At 43.7% G+C, this 12,284-nt stretch overlaps 1 protein-coding gene across 9 annotated transcripts in view; it reads right to left on the bottom strand.

Annotated features, from left to right (window-relative positions):
- The window catches only part of samd11 (sterile alpha motif domain containing 11), a 105,439-nt gene that overhangs the window by 3,369 nt on the left and 89,786 nt on the right, over positions 1 to 12,284 (bottom strand). For all 9 annotated transcript variants that reach the window (XM_024292349.2, XM_024292352.2, XM_024292350.2 and 6 more), the window contains 4 exons: positions 10,117 to 10,270; positions 3,069 to 3,184; positions 2,615 to 2,693; positions 1,368 to 2,173 (listed from right to left, as the gene is read on the bottom strand). In XM_024292349.2, the coding sequence (XP_024148117.1) occupies positions 1,368 to 2,173; positions 2,615 to 2,693; positions 3,069 to 3,184; positions 10,117 to 10,270 (1,155 nt within the window). The remainder of the gene's footprint in view (positions 1 to 1,367; positions 2,174 to 2,614; positions 2,694 to 3,068; positions 3,185 to 10,116; positions 10,271 to 12,284) is intronic.

Genomic DNA, 12,284 nt, shown 5'->3' on the forward strand with positions numbered 1-12,284 from the left:
TTTAGCTACAGCCACTTATTACCTGCAAATAATCATAGTTTAAAATCACACGCAAAATTGTTTATTAGAACGTTTATTTTTTAACCCTTTGGAACCTAGAGGCCAAAACTAAAAGGTTTTTGTCTATATCTGAATAATATAGACAAACATCTGTTTGCTTATTTTGCATCATTTTAATCAGAACAACCTCTCCTATGTGACACTAAATTTATTTTGTTGTTATATTCACACACAAGACATAAAATCATGCAAAAACAGAATTCCATCTGGAAAAATGGGATTCATTTTGCTGTGGAAACCTCAAAAATGTTCAACAAACTGCTTTTACAACATAGAGTGAAAGTTTTTGTTGTAATTTTATGAAAAATAACAAGAATTATATTTTTCAACAAACTAATCTACATGTTTTTGAATGAAAATACAAAAAAAAAAAAATCTAGGCTGAAGTCACACCAGGCAGCCCAAAAAATAAGAATTCCTCACCGATATTTTACATTTTTCCTGGAATTGTTTTTTTTTCTTAGCTTTTTCTTTTTTCTCATACATTTTTTATTGTGTTTGTGAAAAATAAAGAAAATTTTTGGTAGAGGTTTGATCCAGCTGTATTTCAGATCGGCTGGGTTGGAATCTGGTCTCAGGTGGGGGCGTGTCTGTCCATTCTAAACTGCTCACCTCCTGCGATGTCAGTGGGTAGGACTTTCGCGGTGAACTGCGGAGTTTACGCAATTTTTATCAACGCTGGCACTTATAATTCTAGATAATTCATGTAGGCCCTCCTTCCAAAATGAAATGTTGGTCAGTTTCCTCGTTGGATTTCTAATAGCTGTAAGCTAGAATGTGTAAGCTACTGTGTGTAAACTGCTCTCAGTTATGGGTGACAGGAAGGGGGGGTGAGGTTGCTCCACACAATGGTCCCGCCCACAACTCGGAGGTGAATTTCTAAGGAACTTCTGCCACTCTGCAGAAACTTTGTCCTCGAAAGGGAGACACGTATTTTTCTTATTTTGGCAAAAAAAAGCATCATTATAATTAAAAGACCACTGGGAACGCTTTAAAAATAGATTAAAAGAGGATCAGAGGGGGTCTTTAAGCCACTCATGGTGGATATTTTCTTATGCTCACGTAATGACGAGTAAATCCTCTTTTTGTGAGTGTGGTCCACCTTGGGACAGGTGTGTATGAACTACAAAGCACATTCTGCTCTCTTGTTTGTGCTCCTGGGGGGATGCATGTGGGTCATGCAGGGGTCACATAAAAGGCCCCCGATAAGACGAGGTGTCCGCACTGAAGAGACACGTACACGCTGAGTGACGCTAATGGATTTCACATGTCGGCTCTGAGCGCTGCGTGTGTGTTGAGTGTCTCACCTGTGTGAAAGTAGGGACTGGCATACGGGAATCCAAAGGGCAGAGTCTGGGCCTGCAGAGCATGAAGCGGTGGCATGAACCCTGGAGGCAGGTGGTACTTTAGATCGGCCTTGCCCAGTCCGGAGGCAAAAATGTGGCGGCTGGGCGATTCTCTACCCGCTGAGCTGCAAGGAGCGCTCAGCCGGTCTGAGCTCTCTCCTGTCTCCTTGGCACTGCTGCATGCTACCTTGTTGGCATTCTCTTTGCCCCTGTTTCTCTCCCTGTCTCTCGGTTTGCTGGGCAAGCAGGGATTGGCACCGTGGGCCTCTCGCCTGTCCTCGCACATGTCTGTTTCGCTGTCAGAATCGTTCATATCCTCATTGTGCACCTCTGTTTCCTTGTCTCTTTCTCTGCTCTCCCGTCCTCTGTGATCTCCAGCGCAGAGGTTCGTCTGTAAGTCTCTGCGGGCCGACTTTCTGGATTCACTATTGTGCCCTGATGAGGAGCTCTGCATATCTCTATCACTCTGAGTTTCTTTGGGTGTGGAGGACGCCGCTTGTTGTTGTTGCAGCTGCTGCTGACTGAGGGCCAAAAGGGGCGTGGCAGCTCCATGCCGAAGAACCAGCATCGCATTTGAGCGGCGGACCAGCTCCTCGCGAAGCGGGTGTCCTTCTGGGATGTCGTGGAGACTCCGTAGGGCTGGGTTGTCGGGAGGAAGTCCAGGAGGTAGAGCTCCTAAATGGTCGGAGCTCAGCAGACGCTGCTGCTGCCGCTGGTGAAGACTTTCCAACTCCTTCTGTCTCAGCAGCTCAGCAGACATCTCCAGTCTGAAGTAGTAAAACATACGAGAAATTTACTTAACCCACAAGAACCCATAGTGACATAAGTGTAACAGAAAAATATCCAAATGTTTTCTGTGGTCAACTTGGTTTGTGGTATTTTCTTCAATTTTATTCTTAAGGAAAAATGGGTCTGAGTCTTTATGGGTCGAACTGGTCAAATATTCACCAAAAAGAAATGAAAACTTATTGTTTTACAAGAGAGCTTCGGCCAAATAAGAGTTCATGCAACTTTATCCCTATGCACACCAAACAATCTACATAGCTAAATGCGACAGGGGTCCCTTTCTGCACTCAAAATATCCACTCCAAGACTTTAATATAAACAATCACAGAAACCAAGTGAACTGTCCTTTGGGGTCAAACATCTTTTGGCATGGATTGAATGGTGGGCTGTAGGCAGGACCATTATTTCATTGCACTGCGCACCTTGCCAGATTCTGTTTCCTCAAAAGCTCCTGTTGCCGAGCAAAGATCTCCGCTTGTGCCGGTTGGAGGAAACCATAACCTGTTATAAAAAAAAACAAACAAAAAAAACATCAATCAACGAAAATGTGTTTAGAGTACATTTAAAAAAAGATTTCCCCGAAAAGAATTGATTGTTTTTAATTGTTCAGATAAAGACCCACTCCAATATAAATCATGTTTTTGTGTTTTTATCATGTTCTTGGGGCAAATTGTTGTGTATCAGGAGCAGAGAAAAACAAAAAAAAAATGCTTAAAACAGCAAATTCATGATTAAAAGACATTTAGGAACACTTTTAGAATAGACTAAAAGATGGTTGGAGTGGGACTTTAAAATGCAACTTTTACACAGAGACAGTTTTTTTCCTCATGCTGTCAGCAGTATTCTTCATTAATCCCCGAGTTACTATAGACTTACCAGGGGCCTGGCAAAGCGCAGACGGCATGGCCAGGAACGGAGGCCGCAGGTGAGGTCCTAAGGCGATGTGGGGAGCAGTTGGAGGTGACAGGAGGGGTGGGGGATGCGACAGTTCTCTGAGGACACAAATATGAGAAAGGCCTTCATTTCAACTTGGATGTTATTTAACAAATGAAAGCTGACATAAAAGGAGCAGTTTTCTCCTCTACGTCGAGCTTTCTGTTTTCTGCACATCTCAACACTTTGTGTCTGTTTGCTGCCACACTAATGTATACAGTGTATTTTTATCTGCGACGCTCCAGAGGCCCCCATGTCGCCTGAGCGCCTCATCAGTATTGTCACACTGCTGCAAGTGCCGCTGGCCATTGCTGTACCCTGGATTGCAGCCTTTCCTCCCCCTGCTGCCTCGCACACACACAGTTCCAGGCCCGCACACATAATGAGGGCTGAAAGCACAATGCCAGTGTGTCACGCTCAGACAGCTGGGGCAGCCCCTGCGTCTTGACCGCCGCCATGGGCTGAAGGACCTTCTAATTAACACTCATCCCTCCTCTCTTCATTTTGTGCATCCTTTCTTTATACCTACCTCTCACTCTTGGCTGCTATGAAAAGATGGAGTATCCTGCAACCTCTGTCTCAAAAGGCCCCTCCATTATTGGCTTCATCTTTTGTCCTCCTGAGGGGGGAAAGGTCCCTCTCACCTTTCTCCCTCCTTGTGTCTCAAACCTCTTTTTTTCCCCGTTTTTACACACACCTTTGTACTTTTCTGTGACCTCAGAAAAAGAAGTCTTGGTCAAATGTTTTTACCTTTAAGCAGTTTAGGCCACATTTTCATTTCTCCCTGCTTTAAAAAAAAATTCTCTTGGTTCCTACACACCCTAAGAGTGCTACGAAGGTCAGGAAGCAAGCTTTCATCAGAGGGAGGTAAATACAACTTCACCACCTGCTGATTTCAAGATTTAAGTGGGAGAGGACGTCTGCCTGCTGTCCATAGCAGCGTTTCCTAGATTCACAAAAGGAGTTTGAGGACCAAAACTATGGCAAGCCAGAAGGGTCAGAAATTTACGACCCTTCAGGCTTGCCATACAAACCAAGCCTGAAAAGAACACAAACCTTAAATACTGTTTTGCTACCGTTTTCAAAAAAGCTAGCGCCTGTATGTCTCACCCCTCTGTCACTGTGCGTGCATGTGCGTGTGTGTGTGTGTGCACACATCGACTTCCTCCGCCGCTGAAATGTTAATGCTAATCGTATAACCGCTCTCTTCGGCGGTGCCTCGCACTCCGCTGGCAGCTCCAATTAATCTTGGGGTGAGGGCTGCGGCGCGTGACCCCCGAGCCACTAGCCGGGGCCCTGCGAGCTGCTGCTTATGTAATTACACCGCCCAGTGTGTAATCACCTGGCCTAATCCCTCAGGGCTACCAATTAGCTTTGCGACGCGCAGCTCCACCAGACTACGTTACGGCGTCCGCAAAAATACTATCCACCCCCACCATGGTTCCCGCATGCCAAACTAACCCCCCCACCCCCCACGCTATTTTTTTTCTTCTTTCCTGATAGTCCTTTCTTCCCCCTCCTTGCGCCGCCTCGCTTTAGCCCGCAGATGAATAACGGTCAATTAAAGCTGCATGACTGGGGCTGCCAGGCGTCTGCGCCACCATAATTAGGCCTAATCACGTAAGAGAGGGAGAGGAGAGAAAGAGTGTGTGCCTGACACTCCCCTCTTTTCCCGTCTCTCCTTCTCTCCTCTTTTTGCAGGAGGTAATTTTCAGGGAGGAGTGGCAGACGGTCGTTTTCCCGTATGTGTATATGTGTACAGGTTTGTGTCTGTCTGTGTGTGGATGCTTTCACTTTGTTCTGCTGTTATTTGGACTGCAGTGCATTTTGATGGGAAAATACAAACTGTTTAAAGACCCACTCCAATGAAAATACTGTTTCTGGTGTTTTAACATGTTCTTGTAGCATTTTTCTCACGATAGAGGACAAATATCAAGAACTATGAGCTTAAAATTGTATTTCTGAGTATCTCCTTATTCAAATCATTGTTAATCAGGAACAGATACATAAATTTGTTGTAAATAACTTGTAGATGTGATGCAGGATCATTGACTGTATAAGAGAACTGGACCGAGTGACCCCTTCTCACTGGCATTCCAAGTAGGAAGTGCTGACTGGTCCCAAAACATGGAGAAATAAACAGCTTTTACAAAACATGTCAGAATAACCACTATTGCTCTTCTACCTTTTCCTTGACATGTTGTTGCTATTTGTATTTGTTTTTCTCTTCCATTTTTTTTTTGTTGTGCAAGTTTTTCCAAGTTATAAGCTGACCAATCGGATGTCTCAAAAAAAAATATGCGGTCACATGGGGAATATTTGAAACATGATAGACATATTTTCCTGACCCCGCTATCAGTAAAAGGGGTGTGGTCTTTTAACATGCTCACTCCTGATTGGAGCATTTGGTTGCCATGGAAATCAGACAGACTGGAACCAATCACTGCTTACTAATTATTTCTTGTTCCAATATGGCTACAGTTGGTTTGCAAAAAATGGCGAATAAATTAATTTTACTTTGTTGGAACCCTGAGCAAGTCATTTTCTATGGGCAAAATCACACTAGCTTGGTCCAGTTCTCTTGTACTGTCAATGCATAAGAATTACAACAAGCTTCTCTCTCTGCTCCATTCTGATAAATCCACTTGTAGACGACTAGATCCATGTACGACTTTGTTTTCCTCGTCTGAGGTGGCATCTGGCCATTTTTGCTGCACCGGTAACGTTGGGGTTGTGAGGGACTGTAAGCTAGTGGGAGAATGTGTAAACAAAGAGATGATGGGATGTAGGGGAAAGGTTATTCCACACAGTATGGTCCCGCCCACCATTCAGAGGTGAATTTCTATTGATCTCCTGCCGTTCTGCAGAAACTATGTCTTGGAAAACATTTATTTTGGCTGAAAACGACATAATCATAATTTAAAAGACCACTGGGAACACATTTGTAATAGATCAAAAGATAATCAGAGTGGGACTTTAATAAGGAATCATGCACAGAAGCAGATAAAAAAAATAGATCCACAAACAGCAGGTGAAGTCATAATCTCACAGAACCAGAATCAGCGGGTTCTGCCTGTTTCTGCCTGCAGTGAGGCCACAGGCTCCCGGGGAATTCACTGCTGTGTGGCGACCTGTCAGGATGGCGACAGCGGCCCCGTCCCGCAACAGGAAGTGTTTGTGTGTGCGTGTGCGTGCATGTGCATTTGTGTGTGTGTGACAGGGCTGCCCTTAATGACTGAAGCGTGGGGGGATTAGGAGCGCCGCGCGGCTGCCTTCGGCTGCCTCTCCGCAGGAACACATTTACACAGGAAGCTCATTAAAATGGATGAGGCTCCCTCCACGCTTACTCTCTCTCTCCCTCCATCTATCTCCATCCTCGCTCTTTATTTTGGTTCATCTCGCTCTCTTTCTCCCTCACCTCGCCGTCTCTTTCCCTCTCTTTTCCCTCGTACCCGTTTGAGCCTCCATGTTTTCCACTTCCTCCCCCCTTCTCCTTTCTTGTCTCCATCCCTTCCTTATTTGCCTTGCAGATACTTGGTGAGTTTAGTGCCATTTAAGGCCAGACAAATGGAGCGCCAGGCTCTAAGCCCATTGAGCGGCCCTAATGATTTGTTTTTAACAATGGGCCCTAATGGGCCCCAGATAATCAATGATGAGGGGTCGATGGAAAGGTGAACTGCTGAGAGCCAGAGAGGGAGGAAGAGGGACCTCCAGCTTGCTTCCCTTCATTTTTTCAGCCGTCTTTTTTGCCTTTACTAACAAATTACCCTAATTTTTTCTGAATTTGTTCCAATTGTGTATATTTTATGAATACTTCGCATCACTGTGCATGAGAAGGAGCCTCCAGCCCGTGGAAAGGTTTTCTCTCAGAGAATGGAGCCCGCCTTCATGGATGTGTTTGGGAGAACATTGCTTTGAAGACCACACACCTTGTCACCTTCCAGCACCAGGGTGGTTTTCTAAACTCCTGCATAACGCTGAAACCACAATGATGTTTAAAGAGACGCTGTGTCATTAAGATGTTCCCTTTAAAACCAAGAAGGTTGTGATGGTCCCTCAAGCCAGAAGCAATTATCTGATCTGTTCAGAGGAGCAGACTGGATAGGGGAACCAAGTTCTTCCTACAACAATATGTCTGTAATAAATAAACGAAAATATACATCTCATCTGATTTGAACTTTTTTGTTATGTTCTATAAAAAACATCAGAAAATACCAGTTCTGTGTTGGCGATGGTTCGGTTACCCTGATCTGAAAAAACCTTCATGTATTTTAAACTTTAAGCCAGTGTGTGCTTAACTTTCCCGTAGCATCCCTAGGAAGTGTGGGTAAAGCTGACACCAAAGATTTTTAGAATAAAAGTCATATCACTATTTAATTTGCCGCGATATTTTAAGTTCCAAATTCAATCTTATGTTGCCACTTAAAGACCCATACTGAAGAAAATTGTGTTTTAACCCATTTTTGTGGAATTTTTCTAAGAGTGGAGGACATAATAAAGAAAATTAAGCTCAAATTTGTATTTCGGACTATTTCTTCATTCAAATAATTGTGAATCAAGAGCAGACGAAAAAATGTCAATAAGAAACATTTCTAATGAACTTTATGTCTCAGATAGACATTTTTTCACTTCATTGCTCGCTATTTTTTGGTGCTAGCTAGCAAACATGTAAACAGAGAGTAAGTCCGAATTCCTTTACTACTCACTATATAGTTAACTATACAGTGCGTTCAAAATTTTGTAGTGCTGTCTGAATCTACAACTCCCTGAATTTCCCAGAAGTCTTTGCGAAAAGCCAGTGTGCATCGATGCTTACTACATTAGCGAATATAGACCACAATGCATTGCGTTTGAACAATTTTTTCCGAAAAAACGTGATTAAACGTAAATTTTTTTAACAAAATATCCACATTTTCATCATCAGAACACAGTGGAGTCATAAACTGACGTTGTAAAAGGTTCGTCATATCCGCTGTTTAAGAAAAAAGAAAAAAAAAGTGAGTATGGTCTCCCAATTTCTTTTAAAATCCAGGGCACTATATTATAGTCCTGGTCTTTATCGTTTTTTTAATAGCTAAGGATTAGTGTGGGAATTCGGACATAGTGAGAGAGTTCTTAACAATGGGTTTGAGGAGGAAGTTGGGGAGGTGTTCTGCACAACGGTCCTGCCCACAGTTTTAGAGGCAAATTTCTAATGAACTACTGCTGCTCCACAGAAACTATGTTCTAGGAAATTTCTATTTTTTTATTTTGGCCAAACAAAATGCATAATTGTGATTATAAAACCCACTGAGAAAGCTTTTAAAATAGCTAAAAACATGATCAGACTGGATCTCAAATGTCACGGCAAAGCATAGTTCAAAAACAAACACAGCTAAAACCTAAAAAATAAAACTGTCTCAAGTTAGGAAAACAGAAACGATTCTTTACTTATCCCAGCAGAGGATATTTTTCCAGAGCAGGCATGCGTTTGGTCAGAGGAGACCAACAGAGATGTATTTGCGGAAGGACTTTTTGATCCACCGACACTGCAGTCAGAGGCAGACCAGTTGTCACTTCACACAACCAACTGGGCAATAAATTCTTTGGTAACAAACATTCCGATACCAATACCAATGTTTACCCCTTTGTCAGGCTGTGGTACGCAGTAATTGGGCTACAACTGTTAAAATCAATTCACTGAAGCCAAAACAAAATAATACAAGATTGTGTGTGTCTGTAGGACTATTTTGACTTCACATTATATGATTTTAATAGACCGAGAACATGCAAATATTGTAATTACATTTATTTGGAACATTATTAAAAATATACTAATTTGAAATGATCAATTTTAGTTTTTTTGGATGTGAAGTAAATAAAAATCAAGTTTTGACCTTTCTTATTATGAGGATGATTTAAATGGAAGATATTATCCAACATACTTCTGTCCCATGAGTAGTTTTCCTTTTTTAAAATCCATTCCTAAAGATTGTTGATGGCAGAAGGGAGAACACAAGGCGTGGAGGACAGAGGAAAAGAGGAATAAATGGATGAGTGTATGGCGAGGGCTGATTAACTCTTCCAGTCCTGTGTGGCTAATTACTTGGTGCTGCCGGAGAACAGCCGCGGCTGCTTCATGCTGCATCAGTGGCCTCTCGCACTCGTGCAGACACACAAATTAGCAGACATATTCACACAAACAAACCCAGACGAGTCAACATAGATGAGCACGCATGCAGACCAACAGCTTGAAAATTAGGACAAACATGCGAACACTCAGCCCCTCCTACCCCCCACACATACATATATATATACATATATGTGTGTGTGGGTAGATGGGTGGTTATACACATCCCTGCTGTCTCCCGGAGCTGCACCACGCAGTGCCTGGCCGCTCAGCTTCCTGCTTATTTCCCCGCCCAACCCCTCACAAACCCCTCTCTGTGCCTCTGTGGCTCTCTCCATCTCCCTCTCTCTCACACACACACACAAAAATAAAGACACACAAACACACACACACCCTGCTGCCGCACCGCCGGCCCATTATCGATCCCCCGCTTCTCCCCGCACCACATAAATAATCGACAAGCAATTACCCGCCCACTCCCGCTGCCCCCGGCTTTGTTTGGGAGGCGCCGGGGCCAGCGCTGGGGGTGGGGGTGGAGGGGAGGCGGCGGCGGTGTTGTGCGGAGGGGTGGGGGGATAGGAAGAGCCGGCGTGCAGGCGTGCAACTTCACAGTGGTAGCCGAGAGATTACTGGATCCTTCGTTTAAGCATGTATGTGGAAACGCACATCCTCACACTTGCTGTGCACTGAGAGAGGAAGTGGGGATTGGGTAAGAGAACGAAAGGCAAAGCGAGTGGACTGATGCAAAGTGACGGCTGATTAGCGCCCATACACTCTCAGCTGTAGGTGTGTGAGAAGGAGGAGGTGGATGTTTTTTTTTCTAAAGATGGTATTACAGGCAGAGAGTTTCAACAACCGCAGCTCGTTTTGGCAAGTTTTTACCTGTCTGTGAAATGTGCGTCGCGGTGCTGCGGGAGACCTTGCTTGCGTCTCTGGCTGGATGATGAAGAGCTGCCTGCTGAGGGCAGGTGAGCTTCTAAAGCTGCTGGATTCCTCACTGCAGCAGCCAGAGCCTCCTGACGAGCTCGCAGCATGTCTGAATAAAGAGCAGCAGAGTGGCGGAACAGAGATAAGTTGATGAAGCTGACATGATAACGATGATGAAGGGTTTATAGTTGAGACTAAAAGAGAAAAAAACATGTTTAATTTAGAAATAAATATGACAAACAGATAAAAACAAAGCAATACCACATATCTGTGTCAAGTTTAGTAAAAAAAAAAAACAGACCATTAACAATTATTTATTTGGATTTTGAGACCCACTCCAATGAAAATCACGTTTTTGCAGTTTTTGACATGTCTCTGTAGTATTTTTCCTCATAATAAAGGACACATATGGAGACAAATAAGCTAGTAATTGGATTTCGGAATATTTCTTGATTCAAATCCTTGTGAATCAGAAGCAGACGCCACTGGAAAAGCTTGCAGCTGTCACATAGAAGCTACAATCAGCAGCCACCTGCTCCGCTCCATTCTGATGAATCAGCTTGTAGACGACTAGATCCATGTACGTCTTTGTTTTCCTCGTCCAGACGGCCATCTGGCTCTAAACTGTATGGCTGGATATCTACAATTTTGATCACCATTTTTGTTGCGCTACTAATGTTAAGTTGTGGGAGGCTGCAAGCTAGAGAGAAAACTTAAAGGGTAACCAAACAGGGAAGTTGGAGGCTGACTCCACCCACAGCAGAAAAATGAATATCCAGTCAGAGGGGTGGGGCTTGGGGAACAGGACTGCTAATATTCCTGGAGCAGTTATCATCATGGTTATCATAATGACGTGGGGCGTAACCCTTGTGCTATCCTAGGCATGTTTACATTAAACGTGGGGTCATTTGGACCCCGCTGAACTATTTTTTCAAGGTTTTTTTTATCTTCACTGGTGTCTGTGGCAGACATAAAATCCTGTCCACCTTTGTCATGAGAGAGATCACACTTCAATATAAGGGTCGGGTCATCTGAACCTCATAAGAGAGCACAAGGGTTAAATGGTTTGACCAATCACGAAATTCAACTGTAATACCTCATTTTAACCTGTAGGCGCCAGCACACAGACGGTTTTTGACTATATTTTCAAGAATTTAACAAGTTTATGTTAATTTGTCAAAAAGTTGGCAATGATCAACAGACAGTACTTTTAAAGCCCCATTAAGGAGGTCAACACCCAGAAAAAAGTGGATATAGAGTTTGGTTAACATTTAAGCAGAAGGATAATGGGAAATGGAGGCAGGCTTACTCTGGGGCAACAGTCCTACCAAATTGCAGCTCTGCAGAAACTATGTCTTTCAGAACACTTTTTTTTGTTCCTATAAACGGCATAATCATAATTAAAAGACCCCTTTTTATAATGGATCAAAAGGTGATCAGGCAAAGGTTTTATGTTCTTTAGGATTCTGGACCCAAATTCAGCAAAAATGTAGCCAATTTAAAAAACTTTAAACACAAAGAACAAAAACTGAAGATGAATTTGGTCTCAAATGAACGTTAGACCTTCTAAAACTAAACTCAAACCACCGTGAAAAACGGAGTGAAAAGTTCCGATGACTGGCCTGAGGTTTGCAGAGACGCTTGGTATTTTACGAATGACCTAAAAAGTGGCTTCCCACAATAAGCACATGGTGCTTTTACACCTCACCACCACTGTCATCATGTTTTATCCCTCCATCTCGGGCTGCCCTCGCCCTCCACCTCCTGCCCTGAACTACTCGCCTCATTCCACCTCTTCCTTCCCTCATCCTCCCTATCGGCCTTGTAGGAGACGAGGACTCATCATTATCAGCCAGGCCAGGCCACACCAGGAGACATGGCTTCTAATGAGAGAAAAATCCATCTTGCTCCCCAATACCTCCCTCCACACAACCCGCCACCCCCCACACACACACATGCACCCCTTCGACCCTCCACCTCCCTTTTTTTTTTAATTAGACAGATCCCTCAGGAGCTAGGGGCCATTTCCGCCGTCGGTACGGGTGTGATGTGTGCTTCTGCGTGATTTAGGTGCCTGTGTGTGCTTGTCTGTTTGTGTGTTGTGCCAGTGTGTGTTGGAGCAG

The sequence above is a fragment of the Oryzias melastigma genome, linkage group LG7 (assembly GCF_002922805.2).
Source record: "Oryzias melastigma strain HK-1 linkage group LG7, ASM292280v2, whole genome shotgun sequence".
In the NCBI taxonomy this organism is placed as follows: Eukaryota; Metazoa; Chordata; class Actinopteri; order Beloniformes; family Adrianichthyidae; genus Oryzias; species Oryzias melastigma.